The sequence below is a fragment of the Gopherus flavomarginatus genome, chromosome 1 (assembly GCF_025201925.1).
Source record: "Gopherus flavomarginatus isolate rGopFla2 chromosome 1, rGopFla2.mat.asm, whole genome shotgun sequence".
NCBI classification, from domain to species: Eukaryota; Metazoa; Chordata; order Testudines; family Testudinidae; genus Gopherus; species Gopherus flavomarginatus.
Window position 1 is genome coordinate 245823285 of NC_066617.1, and position 26187 is coordinate 245849471.

Here is a 26187-nt window from a genome sequence, read left to right on the forward strand (position 1 = left end):
GAAAATCTTTCTAGCTATAACACTAGTTACGTACTGGAATAGGCTTCCAAGGGAGGTTGTGGAATTCCCATCATGGGAGATTTTTAAGAACAGGTTAGACAAACACCTGTCAGGAATGGCACAGGCTTACTTGATCCTGCCTCAGTATAGGGGGCTGGACTCAATGACCTTTTGAGGTCCCTTCTAGCTCTACATTTCTATGATTATTACTAAATAGATTAGTAATTTGTAAGATGGAAAGTATAAAACCTGCTCCCTAATGCTGCTAGTGCCTTTGAAATGGCATCTGTAACAGGGTGGCTTGCCCCAGGGCCTGGAGACCTTGGGGCTAAGCCAACCCTGGTTAAAAGGTAATCAAATGATTCCAGTGTAAAAGAGCAGGAAGTTGCAGTGAAGTGGGCAAAGTCTAGGATGTTATGGTAGTGTCTGCAGGGAGTCCTGGGAGAGACCCTGACCCAGCAGAGATGCCTGGGATAGACCCTATCCAAACAGGAGAAGGACTATAAACGCCCTAGCCAGGAAGGCCTGGGAGAAGGAAGAGAAACTGTTCTGTGAATTTAAGAATGAATTCCGTTTTGAGGTTCTGAGTTTTAATTATGGTTTATTTTATATTGATAAACTTAGTCCTCAAGGAGGGGTATTTTTTTTTATCAAGACAGCCTGAAGTGATGTTTATTTGATTAGTCCAAGGGGGAAACGGAGGCAGACTATCTAAAGCGTCATCCTAGGCCATGATGGGAGGCTGCTTTGTTACCATAATTCCTAGGTACTTCTGATATTGATTGCTATGGATAGTGACTGAAAAAAATATTAGGAGGGTCATTGCCCCCCAATGCAATTTATAAAACTGAATGTTAATAAAACTGTATTATTCAAATGTTTAAAAGTAATACATGAAAACGGAAACTTGTTTGGATTTGGATTCCTCTGCTGTGTCTACAAACTGAAGGTTACAACAGAATGCTAAGATATAACTGAAACTGAGCAGGTTAAGTGACACCGAGCAGTGTATTTTATCATCCAAAGTGAGCCAACTGAAAAAAGTAAAGTAAGATGATTCCCTCACCCCAAAAATTCTTAGTTTTAAAGCCATAAAGCAATGTCAATATCACAGGCAATGCAGTTTTTCTTTAAAAATTGCCTTATTCTAACCATTATGGTGTATAGTGTCCCTTTACAATAATGCGGAAAACCAGATCCTGCTGCAGAAGTGAAGCACTTAGTGCAGGGGTCGACAACTTTTTAGAAGTGGTGTGCCGAGTCTTCATTTATTCACTCTAATTTAAGGTTTCGTATGCCAGTAATACATTTTAACATTTTTAGAAGGTCTCTTTCCACAAGCCTATAATATATAACTAAACTACTGTTGTGTGTAAAGTAAATAACCTTTTTAAAATGTTTAAGAAGCTACATTTAACATTATATTAAAATGCAGAGCTCCCTGGACCGGTGGCCAGGCCCCAGGCAGCGTGAGTGCCACTGAAAATCAGCTCGCATGCCGCCTTTCGCACGCGTGCCATAGGTTGCCTACCTCTGACTTAGTGCTTTCCATGTTATGTTATGCCAAGCACCTGTACAAGATGTTTTCCTACCAGTGTGCATGGATAGTGTTGTATTGCCACTTTGCACAGCTGCCAATGCCTATACAAAGGGCATGATGGTAGAGAACCAGGTCCTCACAGCGTTTGGATTTTGTACAGGGAGAGACAAATCTTCAGCTGGGGAAATGGTGGGTTAAACTGACAATCTAATAGCTACCCTAGCTAGCCATCACACCTGGACTAGCCAGTCATCAGACATGACTCTGCACAGTCTGGTACAAAGGCAATGGCCACCTGACTCTCACCCTGCCGGCTTCCAGGCTGCCCCTGCAGAGCACCAGGCATCAGGCGTGCTAGCTCCAGCCCAACACCAGCGCTTTGCCACCCACCCCGTCCGGATTTGGGCCTCAGGAGGTGGGGAGGAGGCCTACTCCTTTAAGAGGCTGGGCAGGAGAGGGGGCGTCTGGCTGGCTGGCGGCGCGTCCCGTGTGCGCTGGGGGATCCTGCGCACTGGAGCTGCGCCCTGCTTGACAGGCTGCGCGCAGACAGCAGCAGCAGCCGCAGCCCAGGGCTCCCGGACAGCCTGGGATCAGCTGCAGCGCGGCGGGCTGGTGGAGGCGGCGGCTGCTTCCAGCCATGCAGCTCCCCGTGCGCTCCCGGCTGCTGCTCCTGCTCCTGCTGCGGGCCAGCGGGCTGCGGGCCGGGGAGCGGAGCAGCAGCGCCATGGAGGAGATCGCCACGGAGAAGGAGGCGGAGGAGAGTCATCGGCAGGACAGCGTGAGCCTCCTGACCTTCATCCTGCTGCTCACCCTCACCATCCTCACCATCTGGCTCTTCAAGCACCGCCGGGTGCGCTTCCTCCACGAGACCGGCCTGGCCATGATCTACGGTGAGCTGGAGCCGCGCGGCCGGGCTGCTGCGCCCCGGGGGGAGCTGTCCCCGCCGGTCCAGTGTATCCCGGGGGGTGGTTCCTGTGATCTCCGCAGAGGTCCGAGCCAGGGACATGGGAATGACCCGGGCTGTTAGGGAGGAGCCCCCCTTCTTCTCCTCCCCCTGCTCCTTTTCACTTTCCTTTCCCCGTGTAAACGCGCGTTCCCGTGAGCTCAGGGACTGCTCCGCTTATAACGAGACGCCGGCTCTAGTACTTAATATCTCTGACACACTTTCCTCTTGACCTCTCTCTTTATTGGGAGGCCCTTGGGGGGCGATCCGGCTGCGCTTCCCCTTCCCCGGCCTGCCGTGGGGGTAGGGGTGATGGACTGGAGGGGAACCTCCTTCAGGGTATGTCTACATCTACAATTTTGCAGCGCTGGTTGTTACTGCTGTGTTAGTACAGCTGTATAGGGCCAGCGCTGCAGAGTGGCCACACTTACAGCAACCAGCGCTGCAAGTGGTGTTAGATGTGGCCACACTGCAGCGCTGTTGGGCGGCTTCAAGGGGGGTTCGGGGAACGCGAGAGCAAACCGCGGGGAAGCAGGTCTCCTTCCCCGGTTTGCTCCAGTGTTCCCCGAACCCCACTGCAAGCAGGTCTCCTTCTCCGCGGTGTGCTCTCGCGTTCCCCGAACCCCCTCCCCGCAAGCAGGTCTCCTTCCCCGCAGTTTGCTCTCGCGTTCCCCGAACCCCCGTGCAAGCAGGTCTCCTTCCCCGCGGTTTGCTCTCGCGTTCCCCGAACCCCCCTGCAAACCGCGGGGAAGGAGACCTCCTTGCACGGGGGTTCGGGGAACACGAGAGCACACCGTGGGGAAGGAGACCTGCTTGATTACCAGAGAGGTATCCTCAGGTATGCTGGGATACCTGCTTATTCCACGGACGTCAAGAAAGCGCTGGTAAGTGTCTACACTTGATTACCAGCGCTGGATCACCAGCGCTGGATCCTCTACACCCGAGACAAAACGGGAGTATGGCCAGCGCTGCAAACAGGGAGTTGCAGCGCTGGTGATGCCCTGCAGATGTGTACACCTCCTAAGTTGCAGCGCTGTAACCCCCTCACCAGCGCTGCAACTTTGTGATGTAGACAAGCAGTTCTGATTTCCCATGAAATGGTCCCAGGCCGTGATTGGTCGGTGTGAGGGAAGCGAAGTAGCCAGGTGTTTCGTGCCACTCTGCTGAGGTTCAGTCGCGCAGTGATGGAAGGAAGGAAGGCGGTGGGGGTGGCGGAGGGAGCTATCCACAATAAGTGTGTGTGTGTGTTGGGGGATTGCTCCTGTCTGCTCCTTTCTTAAACATGCTATTTTATTCTGATGAAGACGGCAGACATACTCCAATATGCATGTGGTTGAGTTCTGGTTTTTACACCATGCTGCCTTGTTGTCAAACGGCCAGGAGATCCAGGAATATGTTTTAAAAAAAATCAAATAAGAGCAAGCTGCCTTTTTGTGGTAAGTGACAAGACCTGTAAACTTTATGTCAGGCCAATAAACCCCCCTATTGTATAACTTGTCTTTGGTGAAAGGTTTTCAGGCAGCTTAGCTTGGGGGCTTGCTCTGGATCATAGCGAAGAAGAAAACACCCATTATGCCTGCAAGTTCATATGCGGGGTATAGTATCTGAAATGAACAGTTTTCCCCCATTATGTATATTTGAGATAGCTGTGCCCTGTCCCACTTGCATCGTTGTACACTCTGATGCCATAATACAATACAAAAAGGGCTTTGGCTTTTCAACCGATTTCTCTGATTTTAGGAAACTATATTGCTAAGAGAATTTATTCTATATTTCTTGTACTATGTGCACACAGATCATCTCCATCATTACTTTGAAATATAACTTAAACATTGCTGCCATGGTCAGTATTTCAGAAGATGAAAAGAAGCATCATTAAATGTTCATGTGCTCTGTCCTGGTAACTGACTGCCAAAGAGCTGCTATTTTCTTGTCTCTGGCACCCAGTACTTATTGGCTACCAATTGATTGCAACGAAATTAGATACCAGGAAATGTTTACACAGTGCATCTTAAACCCTCTTGGTTGAATAGGCAATGAAACAAACAGAGCGTGTTCTTAAAAAAAAAAAAATCCAGCTGTAGGACAAAAATAAATGACACAACAGAACAGATGTTCACACCTGCACTCTGTGTAGCTGTTAATTCAGATATGCTTAGTCCCACAGTCTGCTATAATTAATGAGTGGTGCAGAGGCCTGCAGGTAAACCTGTGCTGATGGCTTTTACACACACACACTCTTTCTCTCTTCTTATTACTGCTAGTGGAACTTCTTTTCTTTCTGTAGGTAAACGAGGTCTTGCATCATAATGTAAAACACCTACTTGAAATGTGCATGTAATAAGCACAGATGAGAAATTCAACACAAAGGAAAAATTAACTTTTTTTCTTCCAGGATGAGTACTAATTTATCCTAAGATCTGATCGCTTGTTAAAGCAGTGGAATTTTCCTCTGCTGATGTTTTTCTTAACCCATGCCAGTCTCTTCTTACTCACTGGTCTCTTGCTGCATTGCTGTGCATTTCATTTTACACATACACACACACTGCTGCAAACATAAAGGTTAAAAAGACTGACGAATTATCTAATAGCATAGTAGTACTTAGCACTCAAATAACACTTTGGAGGCATAAAGCACAGTGCAAACATTAATTAGAAAGGAAGGATTAGGATCATATTATGCATGTTACTTTGTTACCGCCTTAATGTAGTCATCTTCAGAATTGCTTCAGGTTGGGAGTATTTAAAAACAGCACAGTATTCTAGACTTAAGTGTTTTTTCTTTTCATTGTCTGTGAAAGTTTTATGTACATCAAGGGCTTAAAAATACCTATTGATAGTGGTGTGCATTTACTACATTTCTATTTATTTCATAGGACACCAAGGGTATTTGAATGTATCATGCTTACCTCTTGAGATGCATTTTGACAAAAAATGTGAAATACTTCAATTGGAAAAATCTTCGATTTTAATTAAATGCAATAAGTTTACTGTAACTTTTAGGCCTCGATACTTAAGATAGTTCCCTAGCTTCTGATCTTTGACAGAAAAGTGAAAATTCTGTATTCATAAATCTCAGGAAATATAGTATTGTAGGCTTTCTTGTTGTGAATGCAGAAATGGCAGGGGAAATGTCAAACATTTAGTTATTACATGATCCTGGTGCTTGAGGAAAATATGGCTATTGTTACAATTATTACACGTTTTCAAACAGCAACTCTAAAAAGATTTAATATTTGGAATGCATAGATGAGCCTCTTTGTTCCAAGATTATAATATATGATGTGCTTGCTTTAGAACACCCTCTTGCCATGACACAGCAGACCTCTGGGGAGAAATATGTAAATGAGTTTGCGGGTGTTTTCTTCCCCAGATGTTAGTCTTCATGCCAATAAAGCTATGGCAGGGTCTGTCTCTCATTATTGAAAAATATTGCAGGCTTCCTATAGAACAAAACAAGCTAGTTTTGTTATGTTTCTGATATTACATACAGCATATGTGCTATATCAAAGTTACATCATTCGTAGAGCAGTTTCTTTCTTCCTTTTGCACAAACATTCACACAAAGAATGGTGGCTAAGCTGAGAGGTGTTTGGTGAAGGATGATACTGGGGTATTTAAGGAATCTAAAACAAAACACAAGCAAATCTATATATGTACATAAAATTTAATATCTTCTCCTCCGTGTCATGTACTGCTTTGCACACACAGCCATTGAAGAGCTTACAGTCTAGGAAAACAAATATCTAACAAAGAGTTCTGATTCTTACTTGGATTTCTGGGTTTCACTGCAATATAAACATATAATATCAAATAAAGCATAAAGATGCATGTGATTTTTTTTTAATCAGTCTAGGTTCTAAACAGTGCATAATAGATAATAGTACTATGTGCACTAACTTTCAGTTCAAGACAAGATAGGTTCCCCATCAAATTTAATTTCAGTAAGGAAAGAAGCACTCCGAAGTCCCAGGTGGCTGTACAAGAGTAGTTGCTTATGCTATCTAAGTACATTTATAAAAGAAGCAGATTTGCATTCTCCAACACCAAGTTACTTTTTCACTCATAGGAACACCAACCTCCAGACTGTTGGCCATAATTGTTGGTTATGCTTCAAAGAACAAGTTTGTCCACAAGAGCTGAGTTCTTGGAGGTCTGTATAGAACAGGGTTTCTCAAACTGGGGTCGCTGCTTGTGTAGGGAAAGCTCCTGGTGGGCCGGGCCGGTTTGTTTACCTAACCGTCCCGAAGTCCGGCTGATCGCGGCTCCCACTGTCCGCGGATTGCTGCTCCGGGCCAATGGGAGCTGCGATTGGCCGGACCTGTGGACGGGGCAGGTAAACAAACCGGGCCAGCCCGTCAGGGGCTTTTCCTACACAAGTGGCGACCCCAGTTTGAGAAACTCTGGTATAGAATCCATGTCTGATAAGGCCACTGCTATGCCTGGATTTGCCCTTTTCCCATAACTTTACATTACTGGCTGACTTGATTCCAGAATACCAAGCGCCATTGTGCAGTCCTACAACACTTACAAATTCCCTGCTCTGTCACAACCTCCTCAATGGAAGCTGTCACCACTCGTCTGTCTCTAATAGGTTCTGATTAAATATGCTTTCTAAAAACTTTGTACTATTCAGATATTATTTGAGATTTCATACATCACTCTTCATACTGTAAGCCATATTTTTCATAACCTGTTTTCACAGTTGCAGCGTGAACTGCACCTTAGATCCCTTATAGTCCCTCTTGAGCGCAGCCCTTCGATGACAGGCCTGGCTTTCTTAACATTACGCTGGGTGGAACCATGCAGTCCAATCATTCTTAAAGTGGATCTCTGGGCTGCAGCCCCCCTGCTTACCGACTGGTTTGGTACCTGTCACCCCTTTACCTCTGGGGACCTGTGTCCAACAAGTTATTAAAGAAACTGAAAAACAGTATCTTCAAAACAAAGCATTAGTTATTAATTCCTCTGACGGTTCAAAGCATATACAACAAAGATTGAAAACTATCAAAGGCCTTTATGTGTAGAATTTGCACCGTAATCTTTCCTTGCCAGGTTTGGAATGTTCTCCTCAGGCCAGCTAACCCCCATGTCTGGTTGGGAGAAGCAGATGGTCCTGCTTGCCACCTGCTCTTTCTGTGTCTTGGTGTGTTCCTTGCCAGCCTGTCAGCTCTTACTGGCTTTCTGAGAAGCCTCTGGCCACTCATTCAACCCCTTCCCATTCTAGACCCAGTGTTCTGCAGTGGTTTATCATTCCCTTTAATCTCTTTCTTCTCAGCCTTGGCAAAAAGCTATGTCACCTGGTGCTGAGGAGTTGCTTCTTCACAGCTATGAACTTAGCTGTTGTAGCAGCAGCAGCAGCCAAGAGTCCTGTGGCACCTTATAGACTAACAGACGTATTGGAGCATGAGCTTTCGTGGGTGAATACCCACTTCGTCAGATGCATGACGTAGCTGTTGTGTTTGTTGGGATGTCTTATGCTGTCTTTCTGGCTTGGTTCCTTTAACAACCCTTTTGATCTAACTCCATAGCAAATAACCCATCGTAAACAAACCCACCGAGACGTACCGTAATAATAAGGAAATACAAATATTTCCCTATTTTCACACCTGTATTTTATAATCTTACTTAAGATTAAGCAATATGTGTTGAACCCTGGACTGCTCCCACAAGTAGTGGAGGTCTTTTTTGACAGGCTTTGAAAAATACTCTAACAATATCTACTAGCCATCTGAAATTAAATGTAATGCACATTGTTAATCAATTATAGTTCTGCATTTACACCTGTAACCCTTCTGCCAGGTGGCTTGGGGAGCCACAAGGGTTGGGTTCAGTATCTAGGGCAGTGATACTCGGACCTCGGGTTCAGGAGCCAGATTTGCGATCAACATTACCCAAAAGAGCCACAGTAGTGTGAATTAATGATTTCATTTACTAGTACTGTATATTCGTATTTAAACTGTGTGACTGGAAATATTTTATATTATTCTTGCAGCAAAATGACTAATTATTATTTTAACAACTACAATTGGTTGGTAACATAGTAAAAGCATCCTGATTGGCTAAAAACTTAGGTTAATAAAAGCAACACTGTTTTAATATATGTGCTGCAGAGAGATGCAGGTGACCTATTAAAGAGGCACTTGTGGCTTACGCGCTTCAGTCTGAGTATCACTGAGCTAGGGTTTCCTCTTAACAATACAAAACAGAGCTGGCTTGAGCTCACACCCAGTGATGTGGGAAAACATACTACTACATCTGGGAGCCTCTAAGAGGCAATAATTCCCCTCTCTTCCACACACTAAGTCTGTGTATAACAAAAGAGAACTTTTTAATAGAAGGGAAAGGGAACCAAGCATTAGTTTGGGGAAACACCATAATGACATTCAAAAGCATGTTACTGTAAAGAAAGCTGACCCTGCAGTGCACTGGGCACTGTCCTTTGCCTCAGTTTCTCACCTTGTGGTGAGAAAGTCCAATGAATGAATGTCCCTTTAACACATCACTCCCGTCTCCCTCCGCTGCATCCCATGCACAGTTGGCTGTTCTTGGTTAGTCAAGACCTGAGTTTAGAGGTGTGTTTGCAGGAGTTCCCCCTCCCATCCCTGAAAAGATGGGGGGAGGGGACGTCGAGCAATGTCTCTGTGGTCACTGCATGCCTCTGCAACTGGCTGTTTGCCGCTGCTGCCACTGCTTTTTTCTGCCGCAGTTGGTTGCTTGCTACCACCATTTTTCTCTGCTGCCACTGGTCACGTGCTGCTGCTGTTGGATGCTCGCTGCCACTTCTGTGATGCTGTATTCTGAGGCTCTACCACTGAATCCAGATCTTTAGTGATTTTTGCTCTTCATGATTTCACTGGTTTCAGGGAACCTCACTGCCAGGACAGGCTCTGCATTATCTTTCCTTTCATCATTATCTAAGACATAGCCCCTTGACCTGCTTGTCAGTGATTCAGCTCTGGTAATCGGAACAGAAACAATGGCTCTCAATTGAGTCTAATTAGCTCTGTCTTTAAACAGTGGAGAGGGGAAGGTCAAATAGTGTCTAGGACTCTTTGGGCAGAGGCCACTCTACCAGGTAGGAACACCTGTGTCCACCCCCACTTATCACCCGTGGGAAAAGTAGAACAGGAGATTTATTTACTGAGAGTATCAAATGTACAGAAACAACATACAAGAAAAATGGAAACCAATGTCTAATTAACAGATGTGCAAATTTTACCTTCCTGATGTCTGACTGTAGAAAAGAGAAATTTTTCAGTTCTCCAACTCTCACAGATAAATGTGTGTGGCTAAAATTTCAAACTTGGGTTCCTAAAGTTAGGCTCCTAAATCCCTGTTGTAAATGTGAAAGAAGGGCTTATTTCTGTTTTCCCACCGCAGTGCTCAGTGTGACAAGATTGATCTTCAGACACGGTGGAAATAACATCAGGAATCTCCATGTTGCTATCAGAATCAATGGGTGTTGCAGGTGCTTAACAACTGTGTAAAAAGGCTACACTTAAGTGTTTAAATACAGATTTAGGATTTACGATTTACAACAGGGATATAGGAGCATAACTTTAGTCAGCCTAGTTTTGAAAACGTGATGCTCTCTTTAGCAACCCGGACCTTCTGCATATTGTTAAGCCACACAATATAGGGCAACTATATTGCTTGCCCTATAGGAACTGTGATGCTCAGATTTCCAGTTGTCCATCCTCAGAGTTTGCTCTCTGAGCTGAAGGTCAAGCCCAGTCACAGGCCAATCCCATGTTTTGAGGTAAGATGATTGAGTCTATCGCTGTCACAAGCCTACTTCCCCATTTCCAAACTGTACTGCAGCCAGATAGCTATGATAAAATGTCTGTGGAGACCAACACTGTCATAGCTGGCACTATGGTGACTCAGTTTCATTAGCAATGAGCATAGGGTATTGGGTGGCTTTTGTTTTTGGAAGTTCCTGTTTCAAACAAAGTGTTTGATCAGACTGTGCCAAATATTATAACTTTGTTCTCATCTGGGCGGCGGGGGGGAGCCTGTGCTTAATGAGTTATGTTCTACATGTCTTTATGAAATTTGTCTTTTCTATATGGGAAGACTCCTTTGGGGGAAGTGTTAGAACTGTTAAGAGATCTAATATTCATTTTTAAAGACTGAGTTATCAAACTATTGCTTGTGAAAACACTCCTTGAAACTGATGACGGGGAAGGGAATCCATTTCATCTGGCTTACACCTACCAGAGCTGGAAAAAGTGACCTTTGAAGTTTAGGAAAGGCTTTAGGCACTTTTTTCTTCTTCCAAAAATAGCTGTTGATTTCAGTGCCACAAGTTTTGGGTGTCCAACATGAAAGGATCTGAGACTGAGTGGGTGGGTGCTCTGCACTTTCTGAAAATCAAGCTACTTTAAGGTGTCTAGTGTTGGACACCCATAACCACTAGCTGCATTTTAAATGTGTCTTGGACTCAGCTCAGTATGCAGAAGGAAATCAAAGCTGCTGCAGCATGGGATACAGAACTTGAAATTGGAAAATATATCTGGGTAGCGGTGTACTATAACGCTGTCCTCGGGAGCCAAAAAATCTTACCGCGTTATAGGTGAAACCACGTTATGTCGAATTTGCTTTGATCCGCCGGAGCGCGCAGCTACCCTCCCCTCCCGCCTAAGCGCTGCTTTACCATGTAATATCAGAATTTGTGTTATATCGGGTCGCATTATATCGGGGTAGAGGTGTAGTGGGTATGTAATAGCCATTATAGAGACAAAGTAGTTGTGGCAATATCTTTTTTTGGACAAACTTCTGTTGGTGACCGAGATAAGCTTTCAAACTATACACCTGAAGAAGAGCTCTGTCTAGCTCAAAAGTGTTTCACTGTCACTACCTGAAGTTGATCCAATAAAAGATATTACCTCACCCACCTTGTCTCTCTAATGTCCTGGGACCAACACAGCTACAACAACACTATTAGCCATTATGTCAATCCTCTTTCTGGTTAATGAGGGCTTTTGTTAACCTCACACACAGCCTCAGGAATAATATATACTGACGTCCTCTGGAGAATTAGAGAGGAAAAGAAATTACCTTTGAGAGCCAATTGGATTGATACATAGAATTGTAGTAATGTAGGACTAGATGACCTCTCAAGGTTCCTTCTACTCCAGTCTCCAGCACTGAGGCAGAACTAGGTACTATCTAGACCAGGGGTCGGCAACCTTTCAGCAATGGTGTGCTGAGTCTTCATTTATTCACTCTCATTTAAGGTTCTGCGTGCCAGTAATATAGATTAATGATTTTAGAAGGTCTCTCTCTATGTCTATATTATATAACTAAACTATTATTGTACGTAAAGTAAACAAGGTTTTTAAAATGTATAAGAAGCTTCATTTAAAATTAAATTAAAATGCAGATCTTATCAGTTTAGTGCAGTGGTTCTTAACCTGGGGTGCATGCACCCCCTGGGGGTGTGAGATCCCCTTTCTGGGGGTGCCAGACATGTGAGATTTTTTTTTTAGAAGGTAAATCATTGAAAACACAAATTAAGCGCAGGCACATAAGTACAACTACTTTGTTTAATCAAACGTGTGTATTTATGAACATTATACATTTTAAAAATTACTGTAATATACTAAGTTTTAAAGTTTTTAAGCTAATTGTAGTGTAATTTTTATAAGGGCTGCAGAGTGCTGGGACCAGGCCAGGAGCAAAGTCCTGGGCTGGCTGCTGGTACCAGCAGAAGGGCTGAGCAGGGCCGGAGGCTTGGACCCTGGCTGGCAGGGGGCCGAGTGGCTGGAACCCCAGACCAGCAGCGAGGTGAGCAGGGCCAGCGGCTGGTATCCAAGGCCGGCAGCAGGCTGAGCGGGGCCAATGGCCGGGACCCTGGTGGCAGGGGGTCGGCGGCCGGAACCCCAGATCAGCAGTGGGCCGAGCCGCTCAGCCTGCTGCCGGTCTGGGGTTCCGGCTGCCGGCCCTGCTCAGCTACTGCTGGCCGGGGGTTCTGTTCACTCAGGCCGGCAGTGGGCTGAGCAGGGCGAGTGGCTGAGACCCCAGCTGGCAATGGGCCAGTGGCTGGAACTCCAGATTATCAGCGGGCTGAGCAAGGCAGGCGGACAGAACCCCAGACTGGCGGTGGGCTGAGCAGCTAAGCCCGCTGCTGGTCTGGGGTTCCGTCCACCGGCTCCTGCCAGCCGGGGTCCTGGCCACTGGCCCCACTCAGCCTGCTGCCGGCCAGGGGGTCCGTTCACCCAGGCCAGCAGCAGGCTGAGTGAGACTGGCGGCTAGGACTCCCGCTGGCAGCAGTGTGCCAGTAAAAATCGGTTTGCATGTCGCTTTTGGCATGCCTGCCACAGGTTGCCAACCCCTGATCTTGACCAGCCTTGGCTGGTGTTTGTCCGACTATTCTTAAAAACCTCTGGTGACAGAGGTTCCACAACCTCTCTGGGTAATTTGTTCCAGTGCTTAACTTCCCTTACTGTTAGGAAGGTTTTCCTAATGTCTAACCTAACTCTTCCTTGCTGCAATTTGCTCCTTAGTAGATAAGGAGAACAATTTATCACCTTCCTCTTCATTGCAACATTTTACGTACTTGAAAACTGTTATGTCCCCGATCAATGTGCTCTATTCTAGATAAAACAAATGCATTTTTTTTTCAAATTTTCCTTGTATATTTTCTAGACCTTTTGATAATTTTTGTTGCTCTCATCTGGACTTTCTCCAGTTTGTCCACAGCTTTCCTGAAGTGTGGTGGCCAGAACTGGACACAGTACTCCAGCTGAGGCCTTATCAGTGCTGAGCAGAGTGGAAGAATTACTTCTCATATCTTGGTTAGCATGCTTCTGTTAATATATCCCAGAATTATGTTTGCTTTTTTTTTTTTTTTTTTTTTTGCAACAGTGTTACATTGTTGACTCATATTTATTTAGTGCTAACCACTGTTAACCTCGAGATCCTTTTCCGCAATATTCCTTCCTAGACAGTCATTTCCCACTTTGTATTTGTGCATTTGATTATTCCTTCCTAAGTGTAGTACTTTGCATTTGTCCTTATTGAATTTTATCCTGTTTATTTCAGACCATTTCTCCTGTTTGGCAAGATCATTTTTAATTCTAATCATGTCCTTCAAAGCACTTGCAACCCCTCCTAACTTGGTATAATCCACAAACTTTGTAAGTGTACTCTCTATGCTGTCATTCAAATCATTTATGAAGATATTGAATAGAACCAGGTGAGGATTGGTCCCTGTGGGGCCCCACTCAATATGCCCTTCCAGCTTGACTGTGAACCCTGATAACCATTTTCCAACCAGCTGCACACACTTTATAATAGATTTGTCTAGGCTGTATTTTCCTAGGCTGTTTATGAGAAGGTCATGTGAAACAGCATTAAAACCTTTACTAAAGTCTAACTACATCACATCTCCTGCTTTCCCACAAAGGCTTGTTACCATCAAAGAAGGATATTAGTTTGGTTTGACATGGTCTGTTCTTGACAAATCGGTGCTGACTGTTACTTATCACCTTATTGTCTTCTAGATGCTTACAAATTGATTGTTTGATTATTTGTTCTATTATCTTTCTGTAATGAAGTTAAGATGACAGGTCTATAATTCCTTGGGTTGTCCTTATTCCCCCTTTTATAGACAGGTACTATATTTGCCCTTTCCAGTCCTCTGGGATCTATCCTCTCCTCCATTAGTTCTCAAAAATAATCGCTAGTTCCTTGAGTATTCTACGATGTACTTTATCAGGCTCTGCTGACTTAAGACATCTAATTTGTCTAAGTAATTCTTAACTTATTCTTTCCCTTTGGTAGCCTCAGATCCTACTCCATTTTCACTGATGTTCTCTAAGTTAGTCATCTGATCACTGCTAACTCTTTTTGGTGAAAACTGAAACAAAAGGCATTTAACACTTCAGCCATTGCCATGTTTTCTGTTGTTGTCTTTCCCTCCTCATTAAGTAACAGGCTTATTCTGTCCTTGGTCTTCTTGTTGCTTCTAATTTATTTGTAAAGTGTTTTTCTTATTACCATTTGTGTTCCTAGCTAATTTAATCTTGTTTTGTGTCTTTGACTTTCTAGTTTTGTCCCTACGTACTTGTGGTGGTGGTGTTTTTAATATTCATCCTTCATAATTTGACCTTGTTTTCACTTTTTGAATGGCTTTTTTTTTTTGAGTTTCTGGTCCTTGAAGAGCTCTTGGTTAAGCCAGGGTGACCTCTTAGATAGGAAGTATGGTTTTGTATACGTTGAGATAGATTAAATGGCACGAGAGCAAACTTTCTTAAAAAAACCTGTCAGCTCTCCTGAATTCTTTTTTTCCTCTTAGACTTGCTTCCCATAGGATCTCACCTACCAGTTCTCTGAGTTTGCTGAAGTCTGTCTTCTTGAAGTCCATGGTCTTTATCCTATTGTTTTCCCTCTGACCATTCCTTAGAATCATGGACTCGTCATTTCATGATTATTTTCAACCAAGCTGCCTTCCACCTTCAAATTCTGAACCAGTTCCTCCCTATTTGTCAAAACCAAATCTAGAACAGCCTCTCTCCTAGATGCTTTGTCCGCCATCTATGATAAAAAGTTGTCTCCAGGGCTTCCAAGAACTCGTTGGATAATCTGTGCCCTGCTGTATTATTTTCCCAACAGATGTTTGGGTAGTTGAAGTCCCTCCTCACCACCATGTCCTGTGTTTTGGATGCTTTTGTTAGTTGTTTAAAAAAAGCTTCTTTCACCTCTTCTTCCTTGTTAGGCATCCTGTAGTAAATCCCTACATGACATCACCCACGCTTCAAAATCCGAGCTATTGTATGGTGTAGTGTTGTACAAACATCAACAAGCTCTGAGCTATTGTGTGGTCTTCTTTAACCTTTGTAATGAAATCTCTTTGACTGTTCTAGTGAGGCTTTTCATAACCTGCTTCTAGACAAAAAATGTTTCTTAAATCATTTGATTAAAATGCAGCTATAATTTGGATTTAATTTGGGGAGGGACTGTCTTGAAGGGAGGGAGATAAAAAGATACTTAGGAGTAGAGAGACAATTTTTACCTCTCTATGTGGAATTGGTGGAACAAGAACTGGATGCAATATTCCAGTTTCAGTGTCAACATCTGAAAAAGAAAGTTGAAAAATTGGAGACGGTGCAGTGAAGAGCCACAAAAATGATTTAAAGGCTTGAAAATGCCTTGCAGCGAGAGATCAGTCTGTGAGCTCAATCTCTTCAAAAAGAAGTCTGAGAAGTGACTGATTCCTGTGCATAAGAACTTTCTTGGGGGTGGGGGGAATACCAGGTTCTAAAGAGCTTTTTAATCTAACAGAGGCAAGTATAATAAGAATGAATAGCTGGAGGTTGAAGCAGACTTTTACTTGTGGAGGTGATTAACAACTGCGACAAAATACCAAGGGAAATGGTGGATTCCCCATCTCTTGATGTCTTCAAATCAAGACTGGATACCTTTCTGGAAGATGTGTTTTAGTCAGCTACTAAGTACTGGCCTCAATATGGGGTTACTTGGTGAAATTCTTTTGCCTGTGTTATACAGGAGTCAGGGTAGATGATCTAATGATCTCTTCTGGTATTAAAATCTATGAATATATGAATAAAACAGCTGTTGTGTACCAAAGGTCCTTGTTTTCACAAAACAAAATAGAAACGTGACCTGTTTCTTCTCACAGGTGAGGAACAAGTGTGCATGTTGCCAGTGGTAAACCTTCAGACATTATATGTATCAAGGCATGGTTGCCACTTGTTTTTATGGATGGTAATTGAAATTTAATAGGAATTCTCTTAACCGGCCATGCTGAAAAATGTGTAAATAATAACTTGCACACAGTCAGGTCTCTGTTCTACCAAGCGATGTCATTCATCCTTTTCTGACTGAATTTGGATGCGCTCTTTCCAATTAAGTTAGTAAAAGATCTATCTATGGTGGTCCTCTGGCTCCATCTGGAATTTCTGGATGTTTCTTCTATACTATGCACTTTAAAAATTTTTTTTGGTGAACAGATGATAAACAGGTTGGGGAATCCTAGCACTTCCCAATCAATTTCTTTCTCCATGTAAGCTTTAGGGTAGGGTTTTCAAAAGTGTCTAAGTGACTTAGAGGTACAAGTCTTATTGATTTTCCAAGTCATCTAGGCACTCTTCAAATTCCCACTCTTAATCTCGATTCTGAGTTTATCAGTCTAACCATATTTAACTCAGAATACATCTGTGGAGATACATTGTTTTCTTCCTTGAGATTGTATGGCATCAGTATTGGGAGGATGAGAAACAAATAATTTAGTTTTAAGAAGAACATTCATCTTGAGAGTATTTTTATTAGTTATGCTAAAATCTGCTAAATATTTCATGCATATCAGACCTTTTCAGATTTTTTTATCAGGAAATGGGTAATTTAGCTCATACTCATTAGCTTCCCCTTTTTTTTTTGTCTTTCAGTAGAAGGTGACTGCAGAATGCAATTAACTGGCTGTGCAAGAATACAGTATAATAAAAATGATATAAAATTGCTTCTTCATGCACTGAAATCTGATAATTCACTTTACATTAGAAAAGCCTAAAGCTCCCTAAAAGCTGGGATGGAAGAAATTGGTTTTATCAGGAAAGAATAATTGTGGGTGAGGAGTGGAAAATGTAATAAGACTAATTGTGCTCTTTATCTGGGAGAGTTGTGTGGTTCCCCCTTGAAATCCCAAACCTTAATTCTCAAATGTGTGGGCTTTTTTTCTTCTTCTTGTTAAATGTCTCAAACTCTTTTGGGTAAGGTCACTGCTTGCTCCGCCTTCAGATCTCTCAAGACCCATCTCTGGTGTAATGGCTGTAAGAAATCTGTCAACTGATAATGGTTTGAAGGGCCAATGGGGATATTTGGAACTTCTTACACTTATAATTATGAGAACTACAATGTGCATAAAAACTGTGTATTTATTTGATTGCATCTCTTACCTCCCTCTGGTTGTTTTAGAGTATAAGCTATTTGGGGAGGAGTTTGCATTAATGCCTGTACCATACCTTCATAATGGAACCACAAGCCTGAATATGGCCTGCGGGTGCCACCAAAACAGTCTGGGAGCATGTGTAATTCCATGGGCAAGTTAATGACAGAAAGGTGTCATTTGATTTGTGAAAATCTACAGAATCCTAATTTCAGTGGTGTCACCCTCTGCAGTGTGGCAGGGTGGGACAGGGGAAGGAGAGGAGGGGACTCACTGCTCCCAGTTCCAGGTCCTCTGATTCGTGGAAATTTTCTTAATATAGTGAGGTCGGAAATAGGTCAAGTTACATATCCTTAGAAAGCCATTTCTCCTATGAACACAAAGGTACCAAACGTGACAAACCTGAAACAATTCTTTAGATATATATGTCGAGAAAATGTTTGTTAAAAATCAACATTTTTGTAAATTATACTTTAAACACTGGCTTGTCAGACATGCAGCCCTCACAAAATTGAATGGTGGCCCTCAACTGACAGTACTGTTATCATTTAATGCTCGAAAAAGGATACCTGCCTAATTTTTTTTAATGTTACAGATTATGTAAATGGAAGGAGTGCTTCCAGTTGGTTTTCTGTTATTGGGGCGGGGGGGGGGGGAAAGAAGAAGTTCAGTGGTATTGATTATCAGCTTTGTTTATTTTGCTGAAAGAATTGTAATGATGCACTGGTTAAGACATGAGCATCTAGTCAAAAATTACTGGAATCCTGTCTTCAGACTATATGCACATTGTTCCATAACATACACTATATAACATAATTAATTACAGTCCCAAAGCAGGAGCAGCTGAAAGTCGCTAAAAATGGGGGGACCACTAGTGCCAGAACTGAATCCCTGCCTTTCCCATACTGGCCCTTCCCTTCTCGCTCTCCTCTCCATCCCCTCCCTCTCATCGCTTGCCCTTATGATGGGGCCATGCCCCCCCCCTCACACGCACACACGCGCGCGCACACACACACACACACACACACACACACACACACACACACACACACACACACACACACACACACACACACACACACACACACGTCCCAAAGTAATTTATTACAAAATCCATATTGTTAATTTGGGCTTGATCATTTTTTTGGTATCAGTGGAGAGATGAAGAGTAGACTAGTACCTAAATACCTCTGATTCATTAAACTTCTTTCTTCCTTTTGTGCAGCTGGCTCATAGGCTGTTAAAACAAAAAGAACTGGTGTTAACTGAGGGATGGCTGACAGCAGTAGTGCCATAGTAGTTAAAATGGTCAGCTTCCTTTAGAGACAGCTTTTGACTTATGTATGAAACAAACAGAACTGATAGTATTTGATTGATTAAATTTGTGTGTGTAATCACAAATAACTACAAGAATTAAATTCTATCTCAACTCTTTTTGCTGAGAAACCTCCTCCCAACTATTTAATAAAATTCTACCATGTGACCCCCATATCCTCTTTAAATCTCTGTCTTGATTTCGGATTCTTGTCACATAAAAATCAAGTTTCTCATCCTTGCCTACATAATCTTAACATTACCTACATCTCTGCTTTCATTTATTGCCTCTACTCATCACAATCCTGTTGCTTTACTCCTGCCTTCAGCTCTTTCTCCCATTCTTTGCTTTAGTGCCTGCTATCTTGTTGCCCCTTATTCTTGGAACAGCCACCCTGCCTTTACCCACCAAGCACTTGATCACTCTTCCTTGAAATATCCCTTTCAGGAACACCCTCTGTACTACTGACAGTAAGTTAGCCCCCAGACCCTCCCACTCCTGAACTGTCCTATAGGGTGTCTCGTAGCTAGAATGTAACATCTTTGCCAGGGAAGTTGTCTTATCTATGACCTGTGAATCATTGTGTATGTTTAAAAAAACCCAACAAGGTAGTGTATGTTTGTTCTACAGCACACACAGGTCTTGTAACAGTTCTTCCCACCTTCAGAAGTGTGTACAAATTATGGGCCAAATCATTAGGTGTCTTAAATGCCCATGGAAAAGCCAAAAACTTTTTTAAAATAGAGGTTTTGCTTGTAATCTCAGGACTTCACCTTGCCCAGTCAGTAGGTGACAGAGAGACTCATGAGAGAAAGGCTTGAAAGAGAGCTAGCTTGCAGAGGTTCAATCCAGACAAGATTGGTGGAGGATGATGATGGCGGCGGCGGCTTTATTTTATATAATAGCGGTGGCCAGAGGCTGTGATCTTCATTACGTCACTATCAGGGTGGGTGCTGTATAGTAGATATGTTGCATGTCCAGGAAGATGTATTCCATGACAGGCTAAGAATGTGAGAAGCATGCAGAGGGGTGGGGAGGGGAGAGACCATATGTACTTGCACATCTGTAAAAATATTTGAGTTTTTTTGTGATCCTCTCAATAAATATCAACTTTACCCAGTTACCTTTCGCCTTGCCCTTTAAACATTGTTGTGTTTCTTTTAGGTGTTGTGACAGAAGTAGTGTCTTGGAGGAGGGATTTGAATGGAGAATGTAATGGCCTCACCAAGGAAGGATGTTCCATATGTAGTCTGGAGAAGATGGTGAAGGCATTTGTGGAAGAAGTAGATCAGTGGGTAGCTGAAGCTGGCCTCATTGGGGCGAGGTGTGTGTGTGTGTGTGTGTGTGTGTGTGAGAGAGAGAGAGAGAGAGAGAGAGAGAGAGAGAGAAAAGAATGAGTACATTGGAAGGAGAAAAGATAAAGGGCCTTTATGTTGGCATAACTAGTTGGAGGAAATGGCAGAAGTAAATCTGACCATTTTTCCTCCCTGGAGTCTGCAATTTGGGGTTCTGGTTGGATTTTAGACAGCTTTTGTATATCTAGAAAGTAGAGGATGACCAAGGATGCTTTTCCCACTCCCAGTCTGATCTTGGTGAGGAGAATGTGATCACTTCTTCTTCTGGATGCCAATCTTGCCCCAGTCCTATGGGCCTCTCTTACTTCCAGCTTGTATTACAGGCTTATACTCTACATGGGGCTATACATGGAAACGACTCTGAAACGTCAGGTAGTACAGAATGCAGCTGTTCCTCATACTAAATAGTTTTTTAGCAGAGAGCATGTTATGGCTGTGTGCCACAATCTCCGCTGGCTTCTACTTTATTTCTGGTTGTCTTGAAGATGTGAGGTCATTAGAGTCATGGTGTTCTTAATGAGAGACCCTTCATGGCAGAATATGCTCTCACATGGGCGTTTGTGCATGTGTTCAAGCTTTTCAAAATGTAGCCTTGTGACTGTTGCTTTCGCAACTGTAGTAGCTCACCAGAGTGGTTGCACATCAGCTTGAGGCTAGAAATTTAAAAAAGTGAATCTGTTGAAAGGCACAGAGATGTTAATTCTGTGGAACTTTATTTTAAGACAGTACAGTATGTTGGTCTTTTGCTTAAAAACTTTCATCTTTAGGCTTGAGGAACCTAATGGGGAACTATAATTCTTCTGTTTTAGCTTGACTTTGAAACTTCAGCTTCAACCTTTAAGCTCCAAAGCTTTTGGTTCTTTCCAGTGTAAATCTGTTAGAGGCAGTCTCTGCAGAACATGCACATGAGACTCTTCAGTTGCCCAAGAGTCAAGGGAATAAGGCCTTTCATTTAATTATAGCAATGGAATTTTGCAGAAAACAACACAATGCAAACTTTCTCCAGCAAAATTTATGATCGGAGGCTTTTGTAGACAGTTTTCATACCGCAGATGTTCCTTTGTTTATTTAAATTTGGTCTACTTCAGCATAACACATGTAACATGGAAAAAATGAGAACCATTAATGTAGGCCCTATATTGATATCTTATACTTTTTGTGTTTTATGATTGTTAAAAGGATATTTGCCTCAAGTAAAGGTCAAATTTGTTGACCTTGCTGACAAATGTTTGAATGTATTTACTTTAATTCACTTGATTCCTGGTGGTTTTTAAGCTCTTCTCTGACATTCAATGGCTATTAGCCAGGATACGCAGGGATGGTGTCCCTAGCCTCTGTTTGCCACAAGCTGGGGATGGGTGACAGAATGGATCTCTTGATGATTACCTGTTCTGTTCATTCCCTCTGGGGCACCTGGCATTGGCCACTGTTGAAAGACAGGATGCTGGGCTAGATGGACCTTTTGTCTGACCCAGTATGGCCATTCTTATGTTCTTAAAATGCATAATTGATTCCTGTATCTTTACAGCTTAAACATAAGCTTCTGACTGCATCAAATATTTGTGCTCACAGTCATTATTTATGTACTGTGGTAATGTATCTGCCCAGGTGTGCTAGGCACTGTAGACACAGTCCTTGCTCCAGAGATTTTACAGCATGTAAACAGCCACTCTGTAGAAAACAGGACACGTAAACACAATCCAACTGTTATTTATTATTTAACACTTGTATTGCAGTAACCTCAAGGCTAACCAGGTGCTGTACAAACATATACTATATGACAGTCCTGGCCCCAAAGAGCTTGCAGACTAAAGGACAAGACATATTAAGAGGATCAGACAAATAAGAAGGTTGAGGTGGAAGATAGGGTAACAAAATATAATGTATTAAACTTTTATCCAGTTGGGGGCAGTCATCACAACTTGCCACTTGCCTCACTGTTATCAGGTTGCTTTTTACTTCATGCATTATGGAAGAGGTACGTTTTAAGGAGAAACTTGAAGGAGGATAAAGGTGGTGACTTTAGGGATCTTGATTGGAAGATTTTCCAATGAAGCAGGGAATGGAAAGGTTGAAAGTACTTGCTGAAGATGTCAGCTGCCAGCATTGGCAGAGCAAAGGCAGAAATTGATGACTTAGGGAGGCCTGCATTCAAAAATGATATATATTTAAAAATTGGCTAACCAGAAAATTGCATTTGTATTTTTTAAAAAAAGACTTGTTTATTGAGGTAAGAATTAAAACTCATACAGTTGCCGATTTGCATTTTTCCATTTAAGGTAGGTAAAGAGGCCTCCACAACGTTGAGTCTATTTATAAATAATATTAAATGTTGAATGGTTTGGCATTGTATGCGTCTTCCTTTGCTCTCACTTTTCTTCCAAAATGCCTGCAACTGAAATAAGCATGCAAAAACAAAACAAAGGGTCACATTCTTAAATTCATTGCTTGGGGTACCGTATGTCTCTGCACCAAACACCATAAAAGGGAAGGACACAGTTCTCCCTGGGTAGAAAGATTTTCTTCTCTTTTAAATGGTTTAAAACACTGTTTGATATTTGAGTTGCAGATATGTTACTCTTTGCTTATATTGTCTGCTCCTTGATCCTTTGATTTAAAGAACTGTGTGTGGAATGTGTTGACTGAAAACTCTATATTGTGAAGTTTAAAGTTTGTAAGGACTTCAAGATGTGGATGAAAGGCACCTAAGAGCAAATAACTTCATATTTAGAAGAAGGCTTGGACCAGCTGAACTGTTAGTCTTGTTGATCCTGCTCTGTATGTGAGAAGCTTTATCTTCTTACTCAACATCTTAGGGCTTTTTTCAGTGCTTAATTTTTGTCAGAGCTGAGCCCCAGCACCTCTAGGCTGGGCAGTTCATAGCCCCAGCACTAGGGTTGCCAACTTTCTAACTGCTGAAAATGGGACACCCTTCCCCCCGAGGCCCCACCCCTGGTCCTTTCTCTTTCCCAGGCCCCACCCCCTGCTTGTTTCTCCCCTCCCCCAACCCCATTGCTTGCTCCCTCCATCCTGGGATTCACTTGCCACCTGCAGAGCTGGGCTAGGAGGAGCTGATGTGGCACGTGCCTGCCCAATCGGGGCATGGGGGCGTGTGATATCAGTCCCTGCAGCAAAGGGCCAAGGTGGAGAAATTGGGGCGAGTGCAGAGGTGAAAGTAAGCTGGTGCGGTCAGGTACGGTGTACCGGCAAGAGCCAATACGCCGTGCTGGACTGCATAGACTTCCCCGGCGGGGATTTAAAGGGCTCAGAGCCCCCCACTGCTGCGGGCAGCCCAGAGCCCTTTGAATCCCAGCCATGGCTCTGGTAGCCGGGCTGGGACCAGGATTTAAAGAGCTCCGGGCTTCCCTCAGCAGCAGGAGCTCTGGGCCCTTCAAATCCCTGCCCCAGCCCCGCAAAACTCAGGGTTCCCCCTGGCGGCCAGAGCCCCGGGCCCTTTAATTTACCCCTGAGCCCCAGGGGGCTCTCAGCCACCTCTGAGGCTGGGAGCCCCTGGCTGATTTAAAGGTTCTGGGTCTCCCAGCCACAGCTGTTCCCCAGGGCCTTTAAATCTTGAGAGGCCCCGCCCCTTCCGGATGAGGCCATGCCCCTCTCAGGAATCCGGCAGTACCGGTAAGTCCTGTAAGTTACTTTCACCCCTGGGCGGGTGGAGTCTGACAGGATTCCCCCCTTCCCCCAACCTATCTGCCGGAGGGGCTGGAGCCGGCTGAGAGTCAGCCAGCCACTTCTCTCCATGAGCAGCTGAGCAGAGAGAAGCTACTTCAGGCTCCAGTTGCAGCTGCTGCGCTTCCCGCCCTGTGGTGGTGAAGGCCAGTTACTGCAGATAACCGGACTTTTAGTGGCCGGTTAGCACTGCTGACCAGACACGGCCAGATTCCCTTTTTGACCGAACTTTCCGGTTGAAAAGTGGACATCTGGCAACCCTACGCCAGCACCTCTGTGCTTACTGCATCAGTTATGAATGTAAAAAAATTGCTTGAGCCCCGGCACCTCTTTCATTACAAATTAAGCATTGGCTTTTTTTGTTACCTTCTTGACTTTTTGGTGAGGAATTTAACCTTTCTTCATTTGATCAGTATTGGACTGAATGCATTTTCAGTGCTAAAGACCATATGACTCTTGAATTCACTTGTCTATGCATAGTAGAGATAAGATCATGCATAGCTCTGGGAAGGCTAAAAGAGAGCTTACTCTTTTGGGGCCTTACGAAGAGGAGGAGGCTGATTGGGAGGGAGGATGAGGAGAGCATACCACACTGTTGGCTACTTTTTGTTACCCTGGGAACAAGGTGGCTGAATTAAGGTACTTGGAATCCAGATACTATTCTCCAGACACCATGAGATTGTAAAAATTCTAAGGTTGATAATACGTCTGGCTTAAATGCATGTTGTATGTTGTTTTTTTAAATATTCTGAATTATTAACTTACTACAGAGAGGTTTATTCTTGTAATATCCTCTCTGAATACAGAGAAGCAGCATTATTTCAGGAGCTTCACTGGCATCGAGGGGGAAAATACAGTTTTTAATGTATTCTGGAGTTGTATAGGAAAGCAAAAGTTCACTTTTGAATGTATTGGTGGTATTTTCTATACATGTACAAGACCTGTCAACTAAGGGAAATTGTTGGGACTCTTCTATTTTATCAAAGGTCACAGGACAATAGTGAAGAATATAGAATACCATGAAGTAGTTCTGTTCTTTTGACAGTCATTTTGTAATGGGGGCTGAATTGGGGAATATACCATAGGTTGCTGCTGGTCGAGAAATACTATTCTCTCTGTCTCCTCAAGACCCCCCTAAAAATCCCAAACAAATCTGGATTTGATAAAATTGTTTGTAGGAACAGTCATGCTGTCAGTCAGCTCACTCTGGGCTTTTTAAAGATCTAGATAACTGGGAAAGAACCTACTGTATTTTCTAAACATATGTTGGGAGCAAAACTGTTTTCCATAATGTTGGAATGCTACTGGAGTTTTAGTTTTCAAAGCCAGGGGAAGTTAAATTTAAAATAACCAGTAGCCAAGAACAGTTTAACAACATTTTGTTTCGTTATAATGACTTCAAGAAACTTGCTGTAAATTTAGTTACCTGTTTGTATGTGGGCTTCACATTTGGAAACCACTGTTTGCCATTCAGTAGTATAGTATGTAAGCTAGGACTTACTGTGCTTTGGTTTAGGCTTCTGGTATGAGCATGTAGCTTACGGTGTGATTTTAGTTTTGTTTCTTGTTCTTAAAATGTGTACACAGTGTACTATGACAAGTTAGCTTTCCTATTGCCTTCCATATTCAGTTCCTTCATTTAAAGACTATATTTTTCAATGTTAGAAACAGAAGGCAAAATTTACTTTTGAGTGTAAAGAGACATCAGTAAGGACATCAGTTTTAGTGCAGAGTTGAGCATTAAGTGCCTTTCTTTATAGTTTAGCATAAATTGGTATTTGTATGCTGTTCAAAAATAAATCAATGCAAAATGAAGGATGAAGAGTTGTACAGATGGCTTTTCTGAGTCACTGTCTGTAGCCTAAAAGTAGCTAAGTAATCAAAAGGGGAGCACAGTTTGAGGCTATGACTTCACTAGAAATGCTACAGTGCTTCCGTGTAGATGCTTTCTACAGTGACAGGAGCGGTTGTCCTGTCGCTGTACAGTAGAACGTTAGCATTATGAACACCAGACTTATGAACTGGCCAGTCAGCTACACACCTCATTTGGAACCAGAAGTACACAATCAAGCAGTGGCAGAGACAAAAAAAAAAAAAAAAAAAAAAAAAAAAAAGAATACAGTACTGTGTTAAACGTAAACTACTTTAAAAAGAAAAAAAGGGGGAAAGGAAAACAGTTTTTTCTTCTTCATAGCAAAGTTTCAAAGCTGTATTAAGTCGATGTTCAGTAGTAAACTTTTGAAAGAATAACCATAACGTTTTGTTCGGAGTTACGAACACTTCAGAGTTATGGACAACCTCCATTCAGGAGGTGCTCGTAACTCTGAGGTTCTGCTGAAGTTAAGCCACCTCCTTGAGTGGAGGTAGCGAAGTTGACAAAATAATTATGTCATCATTTTAGTGCTGTCTGCTCCATGGGTTTGGTCGGTTTAACAGTTTTGC

General features: G+C 43.0%; 1 protein-coding gene across 2 annotated transcripts in view; it reads left to right on the forward strand.

Annotated features, from left to right (window-relative positions):
• Positions 1–2035: 2035 nt before the first annotated feature.
• SLC9A7 (solute carrier family 9 member A7) overlaps positions 2036–26187 on the forward strand; it is a 126179-nt gene continuing 102027 nt past the window's right edge. The window contains exon 1 of one of the 2 annotated variants that reach the window (XM_050919695.1): positions 2036–2430. In XM_050919695.1, the coding sequence (XP_050775652.1) occupies positions 2178–2430 (253 nt within the window). In that variant the 5' untranslated portion in view covers positions 2036–2177. The remainder of the gene's footprint in view (positions 2431–26187) is intronic. The other variant, XM_050919696.1, reaches the window with a different exon arrangement.